At 35.2% G+C, this 23,181-nt stretch overlaps 3 protein-coding genes across 6 annotated transcripts in view; 1 reads left to right on the top strand and 2 right to left on the bottom strand.

Annotated features, from left to right (window-relative positions):
* The window catches only part of RARS2 (arginyl-tRNA synthetase 2, mitochondrial), a gene marked incomplete at its 3' end in the record, with an annotated part of 92,533 nt that extends 83,823 nt beyond the window's left edge, over positions 1-8,710 (top strand). The window contains exon 22 of the mRNA XM_079146975.1: positions 8,635-8,710. Coding sequence (XP_079003101.1) covers positions 8,635-8,710 — 76 coding nt within the window. The remainder of the gene's footprint in view (positions 1-8,634) is intronic.
* The window catches only part of SLC35A1 (solute carrier family 35 member A1), a gene marked incomplete at its 3' end in the record, with an annotated part of 29,268 nt that extends 20,094 nt beyond the window's left edge, over positions 1-9,174 (bottom strand). Inside the window, exons 1-2 of one of the 3 annotated variants that reach the window (XM_079146997.1) lie at positions 9,041-9,174; positions 5,070-5,247 (exon numbers count right to left, since the gene is read on the bottom strand). In XM_079146997.1, the coding sequence (XP_079003123.1) occupies positions 5,070-5,247; positions 9,041-9,056 (194 nt within the window). In that variant the 5' untranslated portion in view covers positions 9,057-9,174. Of the gene's footprint in view, positions 1-5,069; positions 5,248-8,624; positions 8,787-9,040 lie in introns of those variants that run through there. The other 2 variants (XM_079146996.1, XM_079146998.1) reach the window with 2 other exon arrangements.
* Positions 9,175-15,237: 6,063 nt separating this feature from the next.
* Positions 15,238-23,181, bottom strand: part of CFAP206 (cilia and flagella associated protein 206) — a 41,838-nt gene continuing 33,894 nt past the window's right edge. For both annotated transcript variants that reach the window (XM_079146969.1, XM_079146968.1), the window contains 2 exons: positions 18,147-18,290; positions 15,238-16,135 (listed from right to left, as the gene is read on the bottom strand). In XM_079146969.1, the coding sequence (XP_079003095.1) occupies positions 15,905-16,135; positions 18,147-18,290 (375 nt within the window). In that variant the 3' untranslated portion in view covers positions 15,238-15,904. The remainder of the gene's footprint in view (positions 16,136-18,146; positions 18,291-23,181) is intronic.

The raw sequence follows: 23,181 nt of genomic DNA on the forward strand, positions 1-23,181 counted from the left end.
ACTGCAAATCTCTAAAGTCTCACCAGAAACTATCACTGAAGCTTCAACCACCTATGCTTAAATTATTGGCATCCAAATATTCTAATCTACACTCTTTGATTAAAGTTATGTTTACCCTAGCATGTGCAATTTAATTCTTCACAAAGTTCTAGAGTACTAACCTCAAATCAGACTTACTCATGTGATTTCTTAAAGAAGCTAACTTCTACTTATTGAAAAAGACTGCATCTGTTATGATGTATATCTCTTTATATTTGTTCTGGGGTTTCTAGTTATCCTGTCCAGAAGAGAGTACTCTTTAATGGGTATGGAATCAAATGACATTAAAAATATATAAAGTTTTTACAAAATCACTCTTTTCAACAATCTCTTCTAATCTTATGATATTACTTTTTATGTGATAAGGACTCTCAAATTTATTTCAATCCACACCTGTCTTCTTCCAGACCCATTTAATCAGTCTATTCTCCATGCCCACTCAAATGTCTCAATGTCATTAAAAACTTTACATTATACCAAATTAAATTGTTAGTATCTTCTTCTCCCCAAATCATCTTTTTCTTCCTGTCTCAGAAAAAAGCACCCATCCAGGTATTTATACTAGAAAACATGGACATGATTTTGGATGCCTCCCTTTCTCTTACTTTATAGTAAATCCTCCTTATTCATAGATGTATGAATTCTCCTACTCTCTAAAATTTATTTGTAACCCTCTATTCAATACTTGAAGTGCTTTTACAGTCACTGGTAGATAGGTACAGAGATGCCAAAGAGTCGTGTCCCCCAACATGCACATTCCCAGCTGAGGTTGAACAAGGCAGCATTCTACTGTCAGCTCTCATACTGCAAACAAGTGCAATCTATTTGGTGCCATATTTTTCACAATTTTATGCTTTCTGTTGATGATTTTGCTGTTTATAATGGCCCCCAAGCACAGTGCTCAAGTGCTACTTAGTGTTCTAAGAAGGCTACAATATGGCATTATGGAGAAAATATATGTGATAGATAAGCTTCATTCAGACATGAATTATAGTGCTATTGGCCATGAGTTTAATGATCATTAATTAATCAACAATGTGAATTAAATGTGTTAGCTTTCTGTTACTGTATCATCTTACAGAGAGGATTTATTATGGCTCACATTTATGGAGGTTTCAGTCCATGATTGGTTTGCCCCATTGCTTTTAGCTAGGCCAGCATATCATGGTGGAAGTGCATGGCAGAGCAAAACCACCCTTCTAATAGCCAGGAAGCTAAAGAGAAAAAGAGGAGGAAACCAGCATCCCACAGTCCCCTTCAAGTTCATGTCCTCAGTGTCCTAAAGATTTCCCAATAGGCCCCATCTCGTAAGGGTTCCTCTACCTCCCAGTAGTGCCAGGCTGAGGACCAAGTCTTTAACACATGGGCCTTTAGGGGATATTTAAGATCCAAACTACAGTATAGAAATGTCTTTAAAATGAAAAACATACTAAAGTTTATATATTGATTCGTTGACAAAAATGTGACTAGAGGTTTACAGGAACCTAAACCTGTATTTTTCCCTAGGAGCAACAGTTTCACATTCACTAATCCAATGCTGATGATGACTTCATAAAATATAACTCCTATAAATAATGAGAACTGACTGTACAAACCCATCACTAGGTCCTATAGATTATATGTCCAGAGCATAACTCAAATCCATTAACTTCTCTTCAATACTGTGCTGTCATCCTAAGTCATTATCACTTGCCTTTAATAAGTTTCCCTCCTTCCAACTCAAGGCACTTCACTGCACTTCCAAACTGTCCAGTCCATACCCTAAAAGGGTCAACAAGACTCTTAAAGCAAAATGGGCTACCATGTTAGTCCCCAGTTTAAACTGCTCATTGATTTGCTAATATGTGGGAGATCAAATCCCCAAATCTTTAACAGGCCCACAAGTTTACCCTTTTATGCCCTAATGACCTTTCCTGCTTCACCTTAGCACCACTCCACTCTCACAGCACACATGCTGATGACTATTATTGAAAAATCAAGAATGTTTCTGCCTCAAGAATCTCAGTGTTCTCTTTGCATCCTCTCTTCTTTACTTTCCTAACTTCTAATTCAATCTTCAGGTCTAGGTCTAATTGTAACTTCCTTTAGAAGAAACCCTACAAAACAATAAAGGCCCTCTGTTATAAATTGTTTACAGTACCCTCTACTTTTCCTTTATAACCCCACTGATTTAGTCTTAACATATTAATATTTGGTTCTCCATTAGATTATAAGTTCTACTGAGGGCAGAACTATGCTTTTTTGGTTTGCAACTTTATTTCTTGCATCTAGAACAGTATTAAGCTTATAATTTGGGCTTGATAAATATTAGCTAAATAAATAAATGAACCTGACTATCCCATTACTTTTTTTTTCAGTACCGGGAATTGAAGTCAGGGCCTCACACATGCTAGGCAAGCACTCCACCACTAAGCTACATTCCCAGCCCTTATTTTTATTTTGAGATGGTCTTGCTAAGTTGCCCAGGCTGCCCTCAAACTTAGGATTCTCCTTCCATAGCCTCCCAAGAAGCTGGGATTACAGACATACACCAACAGACAAGGACCCACTACATTTTATTAACTATATCTTTAAACAGTCTTAGCATGATTATATGTTTAAAATGTTTGGAGGTGTGAAGCACTGATTATTTGGATGTGGCAGTGATACTTTTCTGTAAACAAAATTAAATTATAAGATGCTAAGAATTTCTGGTGCCACTTCAACTAATCTCTGTCCTCCAACTCTATCTAAAATGATACATAATATATAATATGAAATGATACAGACTTATTTAAATACCAAGGCTAAACATATTATTAAGCAAACAGCATTGCTGTAAAAACCATGCTAAATAAACAACCAAGCTGATGGATCTATAATGAGATTAAACTTTGCATAGTTCAGATAAAATTGGAGTTCTAGGATAATAGTTGTGTCAACTCCATAAAATTGTTATACTTCATTATAGGGTAAGAATGGGTAGAAAGGGAAAAGCTTTTACTTCATTTAAAAGTTTTTTCTACTTAAACAGTAACCCAAAACCTTTAGTTATTTCTAATGTAATCCTTCTACATCCTCCCATAATGTTCCAAAACTGTCATCCTTATTCTCAGGTGATCCAGTTGTTACTTCCACTTTAGACACAAAAATCTACTTTCATTGTTCAGTTCTAGAAAATTATTTTAACATTACATAGAAAACAGTTTTCAAATATAAAAATTTGATTCCTTGTACATAACAAATCATCTCATAAATTTTTCAAGTAACAAATATTTTGTTAGAAGTCTTGCCATCACAACAAAGTACTGATATCCAATCAGCTTTTTAACAAACTATATAACATCTTGTCTGCCTTTGAACTGCTTACTTTTTTAAATTACCTGCTTTTACATGTACACAAAGAAACAGTGGTGTTGAGTGTCTTCTTTGACTTTCTTGCAGACTTCATATCACTAAACTACAAGTTTTTCAGCAGCAATTCTTAACTGTCCAATACATTCTTAGTGGCCCAAACACAGTCTTATTTAGTTTAGTTTTGAGTTTTTTTTTATTTTTTATTTTTTTAGTTTTAGGTGGACATAATACCTTTATTTATTTTTATGTGGTGCTGAGGATCAAACCCAGTGCCTCACACATGCTAGGTGAGCGCTCTACTGCTGAGCCACAACCCCAGCCCCTTATTGAACATTTTATTCATCTTTCTCATATGCCAATTGCTTCAAATGAATTATCACAAGCTAGCTGTCCTTTCAAAATCTAGAACCAATTTTCAGCATTTTCACTGCGTTTCTTTCCCAAACTGATAGCTGTGTTTTAGTTTTGTTATCCAATAAAAATCAATGAAAGTTTGTTAAGAACTTAGAAATGAGTCTAGAAATATTTAAATGTAACTTGTCTATTTTTACCTAAAATCCTACATACATGGTATTCTTTATCACTTCCCCCACTTTCACCAACACACATTTTGAACCTGTATGAACCATGAACTGCCATAATAATTCGAAGAGGTCCCCATCAGCTGGGCACACTGGCACATGCCTGTAATCCCAGCGGTTCGAGCCTCATCAAAAGCAAGCACTAAGCCACTCAGTGAGACCCAGTCTCTAAACAAAATATAAAAAAGGGCTAGGGATGGGGTTCAGTGGTTCAGTGTCCCTGGGTTTAATCCCAAGTATAAAAAAAAGAGGTCCTCATCTCATAAATATTTCCATAAGTCATTTATCCAGTATTTTATTTTAATTCTCACCACGGTATTACCTTATGCAATTAAAAAAATAAAGAAATTAAAGTTTAGAGAGGTTAACAAATTATAATCCCAGTGAGTCTAGTATTAAAATTAAGTCCCTGTTACTCCAAAGATCCTATCCTTACCCCTCTCTTCACTGCCTCTTTAGCTAGCAAAAATGATATTTATATGATGCTACTAATTCAATGCCTGGTGTTGCCATATATTAGCAGTGTAATATGAAGGCTCCTCACATGCTGTACTGATAAAATAGGCAATTACAGTACTTATCTCAAAAATGTATAAAGCTTAAATGAAAAAATTCATGAAAATCAATTAGCATAGTGCCTAGTACTTCACACAGGAAACACTCAAGAGAAGTTTATTACTATCCTTACATTCCTCTATAACAGAGATCATCAAAGTTTTTCTGTAAGGGTCAAAACAGTGAATATTTTAGGCTATCTGAGCCATATAGTCTCTGTTGCAACAAAAATAGGCAGCAAGCTGCATTTGGCCCATGGGCCACAGTTTGCCAACCCCTGCTGTATAGCAGAGTTCTTCAACCTCAGCATTACTGATATTTGGGGATGGATAACTGTTAACTGTAGAGAGCTGTTATGGATCGTAGGATATTTAGCAGCATTCTTGCAAATTTCATAGATGCCCACAGCATCCCCCAAGTTATCTTGGAGGGCAATATCAGCCCTAGTTGAGAAACACTGCTCTAAAACAATCAAACATGAAATGATGTAGCTTGAAATTTCTAATAAAGAAAATACCTTAACTGAGAAAACAACACACTAAAAGTGTTTATACTTACTTAGCTAGAAGTCCCACACTTAGCAATAACTTTATAACTTCTGTAACACACACAGCTGTGGTTGAAAAATAGAGTTCTTTATCTGTTGTCCTCGTGTATCTTAAAGCTATAGTATAAGCTGCAGCCACCAAGGTCATCACTGTCAAGCAGTATAACTTGAATAGTAAGCTGACATTTTCTGGAAAATATGTGCAACAAAAATATTATTTAGCAGACAATATTATGTATATAAAAGCTAACCAACTAGTTATAGCCCAAAGTGCTTTCCAATTTCCAGCACAAAATATATTTTTAAACCCCATAATGTTTAAAATCCTATTTCCTTTTTTTAAATAATAAAAGAATAATATATTTACATATATATGCGTGTGTGTGTGTGTGTGTGTGTATATATATATATATATATATATTTTTTTTTTTTTTTTTTTTTTTTTAATTCCAGGTGTTGTCCCAACGTCAGTAAACATCTCATTTCTTGTACCAGGCCCAGCAGGCCTTCATGTAATTAAAATTATTCAGTACAACACATGAAGCATGTGGAATGCCTCAAATGTCAAAAAACACTAGCTTATCTCTGGCACATGTACTTTTTAAGGCAGAAGTATTTTGTTTAATCATTAGTACAGAGTATTTTCCAGTTAATTTTTTTCATAATTTTTTTTTTTTTTTAGTTGCCAATAGACCTTTATTTTGTTTATTTATATGTGGTGCTGAGAATTAAACCCAGTGCCTCACGCATGCTAGGTAAGTGCTCTATCACTGAGCTACAACCCCAGCCCAGTCTTGAAATGCAGGAAATACTCAACTTAGAGGCATAAAACTTAAAAACTGTTTGCAAGTTTATCTGAGCAGCTGCCATTATTCAGGCACCAGAGTTGATCCCACTACTTTAATAAAACCACAAGCACTAGGTACCACGTTTTTCTCATACTTCCTACTCATACTGCCATCATACAAGGCTCAAACTGTTTCTTTCTTTGCAAGACAAAATATGGAATTTCATGTAAGGTATTTATATAAATTATAATTTAGTATAATAAAATTCACTAATGAGAATGGAATTATTTTGGGGAGGTACTATTTTGTTTAGTGTTCAAACTTAGTGTTCTGCATCAGATCAACTAACTGCAAGTGTTCATCTGTTCAAAAAAAATTTTTTTTTAGCTCATGGGCCATACAAAAATAAACAACAGGCTGATTTGGCCAGTGAGGCAATACTTTGCCAACTTCAGGTTGAAAATCAGAGAGACATGGATAGGGTGACTCCTGGCTGCTATTGTAACTAAACTATGTGCTAAATATTAGTGCTTTTGTTCACTGCTTTTGAATCCTAATCACAATTCAAAAATGACTTTTGCAGGAAAATAAAATAGGTATTTCAAAAAGATTACCTTTAAATATGTTAACATAAGACAACCTAACATGGAAACAGATTCTTTAATTTATATATTTCCCTACGAATAAATTAAAAATTTGTAAGTTGTAGGCAAATTTTTTAAATTACAGGTCTTAACTAAAAAGTATTATGGTAAAACTGAAAAAAATGGAGCTTATAACTGTTTAAACTTTCCTTCCAAAACATCTGAAAAGCCAAAAAGCAATGTGTAAAAGGAAGTTAAGGATACCACTACAATACTTGCTTTGTTCTAAAACTTTCCTACACCAGGGAAATATGTATTACTTCAAAAACAAACAGCAATAGGGCTGGAGATGTAGCTCATAGTACAGCACCTGCCTAGCAGAGGTGAGGGCCAAGCACCCCAAAAAATTTAGTTAAAAAATAAAATAACCTTAAATTAATCAGTATAGGAGAAAGCATGTCCCTAGATTGGGGAGAGCAAACAACACTGTTGCTTGGTTTACATAACCTGCAAGCTCAAAATGATTTTACATTTTTTAAAAATAGTTGAAAAAAAATTTTAAATAACATTTTATAACGTGAAAATTACACAAAATCCAAATTTCAGCATCCATTAATGAAGTTTTATTGGAACACAGCCACACTCATTTGCTTCCAAATTGTTTTGGCTACATTTTGTTCTACAACTTCAGGGTTGAATAGTTAGACAAAGACCATCAGCCCTTTACAGAAAGTTTGCCCACCCATGTCCTAAATTATCAATGCTTTCACAAATAAGAAAGATTAGAATTGCCAATTCAAATCTACTTTATTTTAGCTCTTATATAGGGTCCTGATTCTGAAAATAACAGTGAATGTTTAAACACTAAATCTAATATTTGTAGCCTACTGAAACATATTCTGACTTAGAACATTATTTTGTCATCAACTTTGAAAAACAATAACTGTTTGCATAGTGGTTATATGGGAATCTGTATATTATACTCTTGAAAATAACTACTAAGGAAAAAGAAACAGTAAGTTTAAATACTTGTAAAACATGTAGGATTTTGGTATATAATACGATTTTAGAAACATTTCAATTTTTTAAAAATAAGGTCTTAATCATGATTGCCTCTGACCTTCCATTCATAAATTTTCCAGTATGAAATTTTAATTATAAGGACTTTTAACTTTTCGGGATTCACTTTAAACTTTCCTAAGAATTCAAATCATGCCCAAGGCCAGTAACCATAAACCGAGCCCACAATGCAACTGGCAGTCACATTTTAATCCTGCTTCTCACAGTTTCCATTAGCCCCCACACAGAATTTGTTTCTGGGTTGGAAATGTACCAGAAAGAAACTTAGTCTGGAGTTATATTTTTTCCATCACATTTTAGGGTTCACATTATTTGTAATACCTGATCCCAGATAAGTCCTTTGTGAACATCAGGAAACTAATTATTATGGAAACTAATTTTCGTTAGGATTATATATTTACACAGATATATCAGATCCAGGCACAATAAATGTGTAAAGGCAATAAGCCTTAATCTGTAAATTGTTACTATTTCAGGTAATGATCTGACTTCTGTAATTTTTAAGTGTTCATTCATCATTAATCTTGCTATCCCCATTCTATACCTGTTATCAAAACAGTTCTTTTTTCCTTTATGTCCTGTATTGCTACAAAAAAAGGAGTCAAGATTGAACTTATTTGAAATGGGATAATGCATAAGAGAAGCATATGCAACTACAGACAACGACTCTGGGCAGGGCCTGATGATGCATGTACACTTCCCTACAAGGAAGTAGGGAAAAAGGATATTCTTTAAATATTTGCTCTTTTATTTAGTGGTGAAGCCCAGTGCTCTATGGAGAAAGGGTAGAGAAAGTATAAAGGTGTCATTCAGCCTCTCCTAGCTACCAACCTAGGTACAAAAATTCAGCTCTGGTATCAACTTATGTAAGCCTCTAGCAAAACAAAAGTGCTGCGGGATTAATTAGACTCACCTTTAAATGGTATTGAGTCACCAAATATTATTGCCCTAATGTACCATCCCTTGGGGGGGAGAAGTGAACCTCACTTTCCACCCAAAATACCAATGCTCCTTCTAACTACGTACAATATTCTCTTTGGGAGGTACTCCTAACGACTGCTTTCTCCATCTCGATACAATTAAAGTGCTGTTTTAATACCCCAATAATGTTTACTTCTCTGAACATTCGTGGGGCAGGAGGCACAAACGAGACCTCACCGAGTGGCGCCGGCCAGGACTGAGAACTGTCCTGCCTCATGACGGGTGATGCAGGTCCGGCCCTTCTCCTGTTCTTCTGCAGCCCTGGCCAGTCAGAATCCCATTCCCACCCATACCAGCTCCAGGAGTCTGGCGCAGTCTTGCCCGCAGAGTCCGCCACACCGAGGGTAGCCGCAGCGGGAAGCTGGCCGTACTGGCCGCCAGCGAGCGACTCGACACCAACTCCTGACACCCGATGCCTCCGCCCGGCTCGGACCCACAGTCGCGGAGAGTGCGGTCGCCCGACAAGTGCGGAGCAGCACTGGCACTAGCCGGTCGCCCAGCGTTGTCCGCACTACCACACCACCACCACTCCCCGCAGCCGGGCCTCACCTCTCGCGGAAGCCATGGCGCTCCGACAGCCCCGCGCGGAACTGACGCGCGCCCCCTCGGCGCTCCTTGCGCAAGACTCGGAGGACCGCCCCTGTGGTCATAGAGACGGCACTGCTCGGCCTAGAGCGCCCTGCCGCCGCCCGCCCGCAGGCTTCCCGCCCAGCCGAGCACTGAGATCAGGCGCAAGGATCCACGCTGCTCCTGAAAATGGAAGAACGTAGATGGAAGAGAGCCGCTACGACCGAGTACTTGGTGGCAAGTATGTGAAACTCCAACCAACGCGCAGTTCTGTAAACCTCCACACCCCGCCGGCTAAGGAAGCGAAGTCTAGTACGCCGAGCATTGCCTTCTGGGAATTGGAGACCTCGCATAGATGGCAAATAAGGATGTGGAGCTGACTTGGTGATTCTTTTCTGTCAAAACTGTTAGAGAAGCTCCCAGACCTCCTAAATCACAGAAGCTACTTTCAACAGCTCTTATAAATTTGACCTCTGTCATTGCTTTCCATTGTTTCCTCCTGTGTAAATTTAGTACAGTTGGTATTACATATATCTCAAGTCTTGAGTCTGTGTCCTTATCAACATTTGCCACTGATTATATCTAACTAGACATTATCTAATCCTGGGGAAACAGTCCTCAAAATCATTAAGCATGCACTTCAACCACTATAATCTCACTTTCACTAGAGGATGTTAGTGTAAGCTAAGTCTTACGTATTGCCCCAAAAGACATTCTACTCCATTGATAGGAAACTTGACTAGGCTTTGATAAACCCCTGTCCTAACAAAATCATCCCAAGACCACCAGGAGCAAGTCTGTCAAACTACAGACGAGGTCAAGTTTTTTGACCCATTCCGATGAGGAAAATTGAACACCAGAGGAACCATAAGATATCTCAGGAAATGAAGGAAGTAAGATTTATAGAATTTAAGAGTATTTGATAGAATCAAAGCAGAGCTGTGTATAAATATGGACTATAGAATAATACCAGGGTCCTGTTTCTTGGAAATTACAAACTTACTATATTTGTGGAATGTTGTATTCAGGTGCCCCTTCAATGAAGCAAGCTTTTACCAGCCAAGTTGGTAATTGAGGCTGTTACTCTGAATCAAAGTGACTTAGATCCTCCAAGCAAGAGTAGGATGTTTCATTCTTACAAATATAATTTCAAGAAACATGTTTCCTTATAGTGTACAATTTTAAAGAACAAAATTTTTTTGTGAGTTGGAAAAAAAAAAAAGAGTGTTGTTACACTTTATAGCTTCACCACATCCTTGGCAAAAATATTATCTCCTGTTAACTTTGCAGCTGACTTTATCTGTGTTTGTTATACTAGCCCAATTAGTAGCCAAGCAGATATATACAATCTAACGTCTGGGCTATTTTTTACTTTCTCATTCTAAATGATCCGAAGTCTTATGAAAAACATTGATTTCATGTCTCTTATGTAAGCCTAACTTTCTTTACAACCCTGGATACAGCAAGAAGCAGCATTCTTCAAGATGTAAGGCACAAGGTCACATTTGTCTAATAAACTAAGCTTAACAGTTCTTCAGGTGGCTGTTGCTATTGCCACTTGAGACACTAATGATATTCCTGATTGTCACTAGCAAACTACAGTAGCTTCTATGTCTGCTCTTAATGAACTGTATAAAAGGTAGCCCAGTACTACATCCACTGGTAATAAAAGTATGAACTTAATGAAACAAAAGGGCTGTGCAATAAGGCAATTAAGGCTTAAGGCAATTAATGCTAAATTTGAATAGAGTAGATATTTAATAGGTTATTAAATGTGGTAATGTTTAAAGTATAGTAAACAGTTAACCATAAAGAATACATAGACCAAAAAAATAATACATAGACAAATACAGGTACCTAAATATAATTGTTTCCATAAGTTTAAGCATGTCAGTCTCATTACTATTAAGAATATCACCCAAAAACCAATTTGCTAGGTTACTGTTATTTAAAATAATTCTTTACTGTGGTGTAATAGTATTAAAAACAAGTCAAAAGAAATGTATTTTATAGTTGAGAAAATTAAACGATACAAAGAGGTAATGTAAAATTCAGTGACTAGAATAGGGGAGTTAAACATGAATAATAATTATTGATATCCAAACATTTCTTTTCGAGTTTAACTCACCCTTGCTTCGGCTTCCTCCTTTTCATTAATCTTACTTTTATCTTCCTGCTCAACAGTCACGGATATGTAATCTGTACCTACTTCTACCATTTTCTGCTTAACTTGCTGAAAACTTACTTTCACTCCAGCCAACTCTTAAAAGGGATCTCATCAGTTGCCTACTCCATCAAGCTTTTCTAATTCTTCATTCTCTTTTGCTCATTCATCATTTATTGGAAGTCACAATGTGTCAAGCATTAGTCTAGGTACTAATTGAGAGCTATAAAACAAAGTGGAAGAAAGAAGGATGGGGGTATGATGGTTTGATTGTCAACCTGATTGGATTGAAAGATAACTAGGAAATTAATAAAGCACACTTTTGGGTGTGTCTGTGAGAGTGTCCAAAGCTGACTGCCAGGTGGTACAGCAAACTGGGGGAGGGCGAACCACCCTTGAATGTGAGTAGCACTGTCCAATAGGCTGGGGGACTGAACAGAACAAAACACAAAAAAGAAAGCCCACTGGCACGTGTAGGAGTTTGTCTACTGCTGCTGTCATCACCCATGGACATCAGACTTCCGTTTCTTCAGTCTTTCAATGTGGATGCTCACCAGCAATTCTCCAGGGAATTTCCAGGCCTTTGACCTTGAACTGTAGCTGCATTAATGGTCCCTCTTGTTTTGAGGCTTTCAGCTTCTTGAACTGAGCAGCTAACTAGTTTCTCTGGCTCTCCAACATGTAGTCATTATGGGACTATAAACCTCCAAAAGTGTAAACCAATCATATATATATACATTCGTCCTCTTATTTGTTGTATATATACATATTCATTTGATTGGTTCTGTTCCTTTGGAGAACCCTGACTCATACAGGGGGTGCAGTAGAAATTAATGCTGGAAGTTCTCTTCTCCCTTGACTAACTTGACAAAGCACCTCATATTCACATGTATTAATTCATTTATTAATTCTCCTGACAACAGAATGAGTTGGATACTATTACTATCCTCATTTATACTGAAGAAACTGTGGCAGAGAGATATTAAGTAACACATCCAGTAAATAGGAGAGCTAGACCCTTTTTTGTGACCACAGAGATTCCTAATATATATTTTTCTACTCTTCTGGTTGCTATTCATTTTATTCTGTCTTCTCTTCCTCCTCATTCCCTCCCATTCCTATGAAGATGTATTCCAAAATTATCTTTGTCTGACCCAAATTGCTGTGATCCTTTAAACTCAAATGTTTAAGTGCTGAACACTTTTTTCTTTTTTAACCAAATGCCTCTTCTCAATTATCCTTGTTATCCTAGGGCAGAAACCCTGAGATAATACTTTGAATATTTCCCTTCCCTTTCTTGAGCTATTATATCCCCTTAATTAAATGTAACAATTTTCCCTTCACATCATCCATCATTGCATGTCCCAATTCTTAAAATGGCTTTCAAGCTACCCCCCACCAACTCCCTTATCACTTTCCCACAATGATCTTCTGTTCAAGAATCTACAGTGTTTTCCCAATGTCCTACAATAGGAAGGCAAAACATAACTTTGTCTCTCAAAGTTCTCCAAAAAATATACCAACTCTGTCCCTCTTGGTTTCCCAAAGTTTCCCCCCAAAAAATCTCTTCCTCTCTACCTTTTTCTCCCTTTCATTTTGTAACAATTACTTTACCACTGCACTTCTTATGCACTCCCATATTGACTATTAAAATAATTAACCAATACCCTGTTCCAGTTTATCCCTTTATTCATTCTTTTTAAAAATTCATTCATCCAACAAGATACTATACAAATGCCAAAGATGACTAAAATAGTTCAAATCTCAAGAAATTCACAATCTAACAGGAAGAATATAGATGAACCCCAAATTATATACCAATTTATTTTAAGGGCTACAATAAGAATAGGCATAAAATCCAATGAAAATCAAAGGAGGAAGCAATTAATTCTCTCATAGTATATGGGGGAAAAAAACTAAACATGAGGGGCAAAATCTTATCAGGCTGTTTAATGGCAAACAGAATATATATATGTATTAACCAAATTGATCCAAAACTCTTCAATACATATAGCATGTGCAGAAGATGAAACTGGAAGATAATGGAGAGCGTATTTTGAAAATTTGTTTACAAAATATGGGAAGGAGTTTCTACTTTGTTTCCTAGGTAATGGGGAAGTCTTAATAGGTTTTTAAGTAAAAGAGGTGAGGATTGAGGGGAGGAAGCCAGGTGTCATGATCAGATTTATGTATTATCCTAATGAATCATATAAACAATAAAGGCAGCAGTGACCTAGGAAATAGGACAATGTCCCAACTATGGCAGTGGTTGTAAGAAGACATGGAATTTAAGACAACTCAAGCCAAATTAACATGGCTTGATAACTAGGTTAAATATTAGGAATGTGGGAGAAAGAGAATCAAGAGTTTTCAATATATGCTAGTGAGTAGAGAGTGATGCCTTTAATCATAGAAGTAAAAAAAGAGGGAGAAAGAAATTTGGCAAAGAGAATTATTTCAGTCTGTGATATTCTGACATGAGGGTAACAATCTGACATTGTTCAACATATGGCTGGAAATCTTTAAAGTGAATAGACAGTGGAGGTCCTGGGAGAAGTTGTATTTACAATCTGATCTAGCTCCCTTTATTCTGGTTCTTGTGTTTACCAAGTGACTTTCTGATACTAAGGCTGACTTTTCAAAAAGATTTGTTATTTTTATTCATTCCGCCATTCTAATTTCAGTCCTAAAATAACCTCAACCATTCTTTTTCAATGTTTAGATTTTTTTTTTTTTTTTTTTTTTTTTTTTGTACTGGGGATTGAACCCAGGGGCACTTTACCACTGAGCTACATCCTAGTTCTTTTAATTTTTTAATTTTGAAACAGGGTCCTGTTAAGATGCTGAGACTGGCCTCAAACTTGCAATCCTCCTGCCTCAGTCTCCCAGGTAGCTGAGATTACAGGCGTGTGCCACTGTGCCTTTCTATGTTTTGGAATCTTGAAGAACTGAATAAGGGCAAACTAAACAGATAAAATCAAATTCCTTAATTCCTAAATATTAATAATAGCTACAATCACCCTATCCTTCTCTCCCCTCAAGGCCTTGCCTTAACAGTTAGCAAGCCAGCCTATCTTTAACATTATTTTTCATATTATGAAAATCATGACCGTTTACAAGTAGGTATTTTGAAGTTCTTTGTTATAATCTCTGTCAAAAGTGGATTTCAAGGGGCTGGGGTTGAAGCTCAGTGGTAGAGCACTTGCCTAGCATGTGTGAGGCACTGGGTTCAATTCTTGACACCACATATAAATAAGTAAAAATAAAGTCCATTGACATATATATATATATAGTGAATTTCAAAGTATATTAATGTTGTAAATAACACTTAACCTAAATAGAAAACAATTATGCAAATGCCTTAGTAAAATCACCTATGCAGAAAAAAAATGCTATTAAGGAATTAAAGCAAGCTTAACAGGCCCTCAATCTGAAACCTTTCTTATCCATGAGTTGGTATTAGAAGTATATAAGACAGAAGTAAAATTACAGCTCTAAATTTAGCTAACAGAGTCAGAATTACGGCATACACCTGTGATCCCAGTCATGCAGGAGGATCACAAGTTCAAGGCTAGCCTCTATAACTTAGCAAGACCCTGTCTCAAAACTTAAAAAAGGGGGTTGGGGGGTAGAGTCCACTGGTAAAGTCCCTCTGGGTTAAATCCCCAGTACTATTAGATAAATGTATGTGTATGTGTGTATGTGTCTGTGTGTGTGTGTGTGTGTGTGTACATACTGTTATATGCATATAATTATGTTAAATTTTATATATGCATCAATAATTCACAGGGGTCCTCAACACACCTGCCTACAGGGACAGGCAAATTACCAAAAGGAATGAAATGGGAGGCCTGTAAAGCTATACGAATTGGATTAGACAGTGGAGAATTACAAGTGGCCTGCTCAGTGAAAAAGCAAAGCTGCTATTTAGAGAAATGCCCAGTCAGTGTCATCAGATATCCTATCAGATATTTTTCAAAGAAACGAAATCCAAATTAGGTAAAATTTTCCAGGTTTTAAGAGTCATCACGTTACCCGGAGTAGTGGCAACACACTTTTAATTCCAGGGACTCGGAGCTGAGGCAAAAGCAAGTTCCAGGTCAGCTTTGGCAACTTAGGGAGAAACTCAGCAACTCAGCAAGACCCAATCTCAAATAAAAAATAAATTAAAAGGACAGGGGATTTAGCTCAGTGGTATACTGCCCCTGGGTTCAATCCCCAGTACCAAAAACCAAAGAGTCATCATGCAGAACTTTCCTCTAATTGTTCTAAATGATAAGATTTTATTATACAGCAATTTAATCTATGCTATCATTTTATAGCTAGCAAAACTGAAAATATTGATTTAAAAATTTAATGTTTTACATTAAACATGATTTTAGAAATAGTCTCCTATTCCAGTGACATATTATCTTACAACATATTATTTAAAGGGCATCATAATTTCAATCTTCATGTTGCCAAACTTTTTCTAATAGATAAAACAAATAAAAGATAAAAGGACAGAATTTGACTTTTCAATTTTAATATAATGAAAAGGTATTACAGAAAATAACTTCTGGTTTTTTGTAGCAATTGCATGTGCCATTTTCTACAAAATTAATTTTCATGGAAGTAAAAATACTTTTAAGTATTTGCCATTGTTCATAACTAGGTAACATCTTTAAAAATGTGATCTCCCTCTAGGTTTCATCAACAGCTCTAGTTAAGTTCACCTTGACTCCATGGGTAGTTTTACTTCGTCCCCCTCGAAGACCTGCTATGTAAATCTGGGGCCTGGGCACTCGAGAGCTGCCCTCCCTCTTGGACTGGGTGCTAGCATCTTTGGAAGGGTATACCTGTGAGCAATTTTCTCTTCTCATGTGACTAAGATCAGTTTGTACTGAGTGGGTAATTTTCTGACGCAAATTGGCCTAAGTAGAAAGAGAAAACAGGAATTAACATTTCCCTGAAGAACAAATCATATAAAATACGATCAAGTACTAGTTAATTATCTGCCTATCTTTTTTTTTCAATTGACAAGGAAATTAACCCTGTAACAGCATTTTTATTAAAGCGAAATTAGAATGAGTTTAATTTTTTATTGGTGCATCATAATTACACATAATAGTGGAACTCACTGTTACATATTTGTTACTTGCATATAATATAACAATATAACTCAGTCAGTTTCATTCCCCAGCACCTCCTCATCTCTCCCCCTGGTCCCCTTCCTCTATTCTACTGGTTAACATAGCACTTTTCTTTCCTTTTTTTGTGTGTATGTTTTTGTTTTGTTGTTTTGTTTTTGTTTTTTAGCAAGGAAGAGGTAGGTTTGTTATAAAAGCAACAGAGATACAAAGATAGATTTCTCTGGAGAGAAGGGGCCCCAGAGCTGGGAATCCAACATAGCATTTTTCTATAAAATACCAGAATGCTAGAAAATTTAAAACATGATAGAAAATTAAATGTCCTTTACTAGGAAGTAGAAAAATATATAAAATGTAGAAAATGAACCCAAAAAAGAACATACAGATTTGAGTTACAATGAGCTCAATTGCTTTTTTAAATAATCTTCTAATTCCTGTATCATTGTATTTGGGATTCATATGACTTGAATATTTTTCTACCACACTTGTTTTATTTTTTTTTAAGACAAAAATTTCAGATTTATATTTTCTACAAAATATATTCACCCTGTTTTAAAATTTTAAAAACTGTTGTTTTTGGTTTATGCTTTACATTATTCTTCATTTTGCTTACTCCCTTGATGGGTTATTAATAAACATGAGGTTAGACATGACACAAGTTGGAAAGCAAAGAGAAGATAATTAAAAGGAAGACAAGGATAGGGGTATAGGTCAGAGGTAGGGCATTTGCCTAGCACCTGTGAAGCCCTAGGTTCAATCCCCAGTGCTGAAGAAAAACAATAAGGAGGCTAAGAATTGATGAGATTATGGGAAAGGCCACGAAAAAAAACTCAGAAGGCATTAGAACATGTGACTGAAGAAAGTGAGACCTGGATTATAGGAAACACATCAGAGTTTGGGAGACTGAGGGTACAAACTATTCTCTCCACACACAACAGTTTATTGTCTACATTAATATGACTTTATTATTCCATTGTCTTCACTAGCTTAATTTTTACAATTCCAAGAGCCTCTTGCCCAAGTAAATCACTTGACTAAATCCTGAATGACTGTCAACTCTTCAGTGGTAAGCATCGATACACAGTTAAGTCCTAAGATTCTTTTTATCTTTTGCCTCAAAAATCTTTGCAATTGCCACCAAAGCAGGACTGCTTTTTCTTGATGCCTACCCAAAACTATTCAGACCTCCATCCAACCCTCTAATCCACCTGAGGCATCAAAAGACCTGCCTTAACAAACTTCACATTCTCAATAAATTCTGAATTTGCTATTCATCCTTATGGTAAGATGCCATAAAAAGAGACAAGTTGGGGGAATTTCACTGAGCTGGGTAGGAATGAGTGTTTCAAAGATAGGCTTTAAGGATAAGGCTCTTATTTTGATTTTGACTGATAATCAAAAGGATGAGAGTCCAGCATCTGGACAAAAATAGCTATGATTTAACATAAAAAGTTCCAAAAATGAAGGCTATGCTTTAAATGATTAGAATAAGTTAAGAGTGCTTTACAAATTAGCTCTAAGTTTTAAAACTATTAAGACAGAAAGTAACTACTACTGTTATAGTTACTGGCAGATATAATTTGAGAGTAGTTCCATGCTTCTGTATTTCTATATATGCTTAAAGTTAGAAAACAATCTTACCAAGTAAAGCTGGCAAAATATAAATTATGCTAATTACTTTTGTGTTAGCAAAGAACTGTGTAGAACTCATTTTATATAAATAACTTATCAACTCTATGAACAACATATTAAAATTCCCCATTTGTAAGTAATTTTTAAAAATATTGTCACAAACCAATTTTATAGCTTTTCTTCTTAATTCCCATTCATTCCATTCATATGATCTCACAATTGTTGGTGGCAATATATGTGTATCCGTCTGTGTACTACTTTCACACTTTGTAATTGGTTTTATGTAATGTTTGTCAACATCTCTCACCTAAAGAAAGAGTTTTGTAATTAGTACTTACAAAAAATAAAACTTTAATAGATAACTAGACAAATACAGCTACAACTGAAAAAAAAGATTAAAAATCAAGAATTTTTGAACATGAAATCTACTTGTTAATACAAACAAAATAAACTCAAAATTGAATTGGTTAGATAAACATAATTATTCTTCTGAACATTAGAGCTTTGTGCATGACTTTGTAAACTTAATGTAGGAGGTATATTTTGGAAGAGGGAAACATCTTTTCTTTCCTTGGGAAACTCAAATGCCCCTCCCCATGTTCCATAACCAGTAGCCTAAGTAAACAATTTGATGGAAATGGATAGAAATTAAAAATAGCTATTAAATATCAGGTATAAATCACATTTGTTTAAACTATCAAAACCTTTTTAGGACTTATCTTGAACTTTATACATACATAGCAGATTAGTGAAGGTTTTTGGAGAGGGATTGTGTTTTATTTTTTACTGGAATGTACTGATTTTTGGCTGGGGTGCCCGATATTCAGTATTCAGTAATTCCAAGCTACAGAAGATATGGTTATGTTACATGTGACAATGTTGAAGGGAGTGGCAGAGGGTCACAATAAAGGTGAGAGACGACATTAAGTTCAAGCACCAGATAATCACAAAGTACCTACCATTTGAAACACTGTCTGCCTTTAAAATTATCATATGATATGGCAGGGTTGATAAAAATACACTAAAACACAATAATTAAAAGTACTGTACAATACAGGGAAATGGTAAATAAGACAATAAGCTCTCTGTGGACTATATAAAGAGAAAACTAGCTTCCACAGGTACTGAAGATCACTGGAGAACAGGTGGGGATTAAGTAGGCAGAAAAGAAAGGGAAAAACAAAACCAGGTGTGCAGGGAAAATTTATGGCTTCATGGAAACTATGCAGTATCTACATACAACATATGGTTATCTGATCCTAGGCTTTGTCTTTGAGCTATTTTACAACTCTGTACATTGCAAGTAAGTGATAAGAAGGCCAAATAATTTTTGACTATAGATATGTACAGTCTGTCCTGTCTTTTTGTATGTGTGTGGTACTGGGGATTGAACCCAGGACCTCGCATATGCTATACAAGTGTTCTACCCCTAAGTTACATCCCTGGCCCTGTCTATACAGGGTCAAATGACTTCACTTTCTCCATGTGGAAAAAAATCAATGTCACCTTTATTTTCACATCAATTTGAAGATTTTTAATCTAAAAATGGGTCTGTTTTTAGGATTTTCTTTTAAACCAATCAAAACATCTGCCTGAGCAAGGTGTTGGTGGCACATACCTATAATCCCAATGTCTTGTGAGGCTGAGGCAGGAGGATTGCAAGTTCAAATCCAGCCTTAGCAACTTAGTAAGATCCTAAGCAACTTTGCAAGATCCTCTCTCAAAATAGAACATACAAAAAAGGACTAGAGATGTGGCTCAGTGGTTAAGTGTCCCTGAGGGTTCCATTACTTGTACCAAAAAAAAAAAAACTGCCTGATTCTCTCACTGACTAACAAATAGGTTATACTCTTTAAAACACGTTCATTTTTGTATCTCCACAAGAGTCATGGTTTTACACATTCTATTAAATTTGTTTTTTAACAAACAGAAGACCAGATTAGGTAGGATAAGGTCTGAGACCAGTATATAACTCATTGTTTTTGTGAGACTAAGAAGTCATCGTGGGAATTAAATAATAAAAAAGGACATGTAGGCCTTGAATGTCAAGCCAAGGAGTTTGGATTCCACCTTACAGATAAAACCCTAAATAATTTTAAACTCAGAGTAGAATAGTAAAGGACATTGTTCTAATTACTTATTAAAAATTTCTGTTATATATCTCCTTTCCATAATTTTTAAAGTGTTAGTCCTTTTTTTTCTGAATATTATTTCTAAATTACAATTTTGTATAACACAGTATCTAATGAGGCACAAAGTGACATGTATTCAACTTAAGATAAGCAACACTTATAATGCTCATCAAAAAGAACTATGATCTTCAGGGACTACAACTTGAACAAATTTGAGAACCACTAACTTAGAAAACTGATTTAGTGGTAATTGGAAAAAATGAACATACCAGTTAGGGGCCAGAAATAACTTTGAGGCTTTTGTGATAAGAAGTCATATTATACCTCCAAAATAATATATAAAATGTAAGATATATATACATGTGTGTATATATATATATACACACACACATACATATAACATATATTTACATGTATTTTTATTCAAAAGAAATATATACATGGCATTTATAAAAAGTCACATGAAAGCTCAAGTTAAAAAAAGATTCTACCATATTGTAATAAAATTAAATATCAATAATAGTGTTTTGCATTGAAAAATAGGAAACATCTTCATAAGTAAGTTAATAAATATAAATAATCTATAAGCTAAAGAAATCATCTTAAAGGAAAATACTTAGATCTGAACAACAGTGAAAATAACTTTAGAAGTGTAAGTAGTAGAATGAAAAGGAAATTTATTTCACTGCATAAAAAGGCTAAAAATTAATGAGTTAAGTATCTAGCTGAGGAGTTCGAAAATAAACAGAATGAAATAAAGCAATTAAAGAGAATAATAAAGATCAGAGCAGGAAAAAAGAAATGAAAGCAAAGATGAAATAGATTAACAAAGTTGAAAGCTGATTCTTTTAAAAAACTGAGAAAATAGTTCTCTGGCAAGATTAACCTAAACCAAAATCAAAATAAGCAATCAATAAAAATAAAATGACATACTAAAAAAATTTAAGAATACTCTAGCAAGATCAAAAGAAAAAGAGAGAAGAATAAAAATAACAATGTTTGAAACTAAAACAGGTTTAAGACAATATGAAGAGTAAACAAAATCATTCTGAAATCTTCGTAAGTAAAAAACTTAATTCCTAGAAAATTTAAACTGTCTGATACAAAAAGAAATAGAATTGTACCTGAAAAATCCTATAATCACCAAAGTATTTAAAATTGGTAGTCAAATGAGTACTTACAATTTTTATAATCAAAGAAGCCCAGAAAGCGGGCTGGGGAGATAGCTCAGTTGGTAGAGTGCTTGCCTTGCAAGCACAAGGCCCTGGGTTCAATCCCCAGCACCACAAAAAAAAAAAAAAAAAAAAAAAAAAAAGAAGCCCAGAAAGCTTTACAAGCATATTTTATCAGATTATTCCAATATTAAATAAATGCAGAGAAAAGAAAACATACTAGTAAGACATGTATAACCTTAACATCACTCACTAGTAAGACATGTATAACCTTAACATCAAAATAAGAGAGGAGAGTAAGGAGAAAGGAAATGCATAGGTCAGTCTCACTCAGTAGTATAGATATAAAAATTCTAAGGAAAAATAAAAAAGATGACCAGAGAATATATTTTTTTAAGTGAAATAAATCAGTACCAGGTTAGATCTACAGAATAAAATGTTGGCTTAATCTTAGAAATAAATTAATATACAGTAATTCGCCACATTGCAGAAAAAAATAAAAGTCACACAAAAGCTCAAAAAATACAGAAACTGTTGATATAATTCAGTAACCATTCATATAAAAAACTTTCAGCAAGGAGGATTAAAGGAGAAACCTTAACCTGATAAAACAAAATCCATGGAAAACAACAAACCACAATCATGAATTATCAAAAATATCTTTCTAAGAAAGAAGACAATGGTACCCACTTGAACCACTTCTATCTAATATTGTGCTAAGGTAAGAATAAAAGTATAAAATACATATACTACAATAGCTTCCATATGTACTGAAGGTCACTGAAAAATAGCTATGACATTAAATTGCTGTTGCAATTTTATATCCAGTTAAATTCATTTTCTAGAATGTATTCTCACTGATATTTAGAGGGGGGGGGAGAGAGAGAGAGAGAGAGAATTTATAAAGTATATTGGCTTACAGTATGGCCCTAGACATACATTAGCAAGCACTCATTCTAACTGGGAAACGATAGACTACAGAGATGAACTATATCTGCCTCTATTATTCAGCAGTATCAAGTCCAATTTTCAACTCACCCAAAAAAACTGGGAAATTTTTATTAATCTTTTATTTTAAAAAACATTAAAAAAAGAGTAAAAATTAAAAGAAACTGGAACTTCCCAGTAACATACCTAGAACAACCTGTAGCATTGGTAGAAGAGATTTAACTTAGCTGTTGATTGTTCTCTAGTCTCACAGTGATGGAAGCTGCACATTTTTCAAAGGGACAGAAAAGCTGCTGGAGATTCGAGTTTTCCTGGCAGCAATCTGAAGCAAACTAAGGATCTGGAGGTCTTTGCCATCCCAAGATCTGAGTGACATATTTTTGAAGGATGTGTGATGTTCAATCTTAAGTGTGACAAAAACTGACAAGCAGAAAGCTTATGTACTCAGTGAGAGTAAATGTTTGCATCCAAGTGATGTTTATTTTGAAGATGTGATACTATCTTTTACTGAAAATACTGGTTCCCATGTTGAAGCTTTCTAGGAATTATAGTGCATTTGACTCATTTGACTCTTCTCATATGCTTCTGAGAATTTCATGAAGCCTTCTCAACTAAGGCTACCCATACCAGACTTTCCAGGAGGAAAGAGAATTTCTTAATGCAATTTTCCCAAGTAGAACAAGTGTAACAGGGTACATGAATTCTGACTGTTGACACTTATATACTCTGGATTTCCTGGAGAGGTGGGTAATCAGACAAATTAAGCCCTGAAAACCTTATGTGTGAGCCTGACCCAGCAGTTATGGATCAGTTCTACATGAAAGATGGTGTTTCAGCAGAGGATGTCACTCATGAGGGTGTAATTAGTGGCCTAATACCTGATTGTTATGGTTTAGATATGAGGTGTTCCCCAAAAGTTCATGTGTGAGACAATGCAAGAAAATTT

This window comes from Sciurus vulgaris, assembly GCF_902686455.1.
Source record: "Sciurus vulgaris genome assembly, chromosome: 7".
Classification (NCBI taxonomy): domain Eukaryota; kingdom Metazoa; phylum Chordata; class Mammalia; order Rodentia; family Sciuridae; genus Sciurus; species Sciurus vulgaris.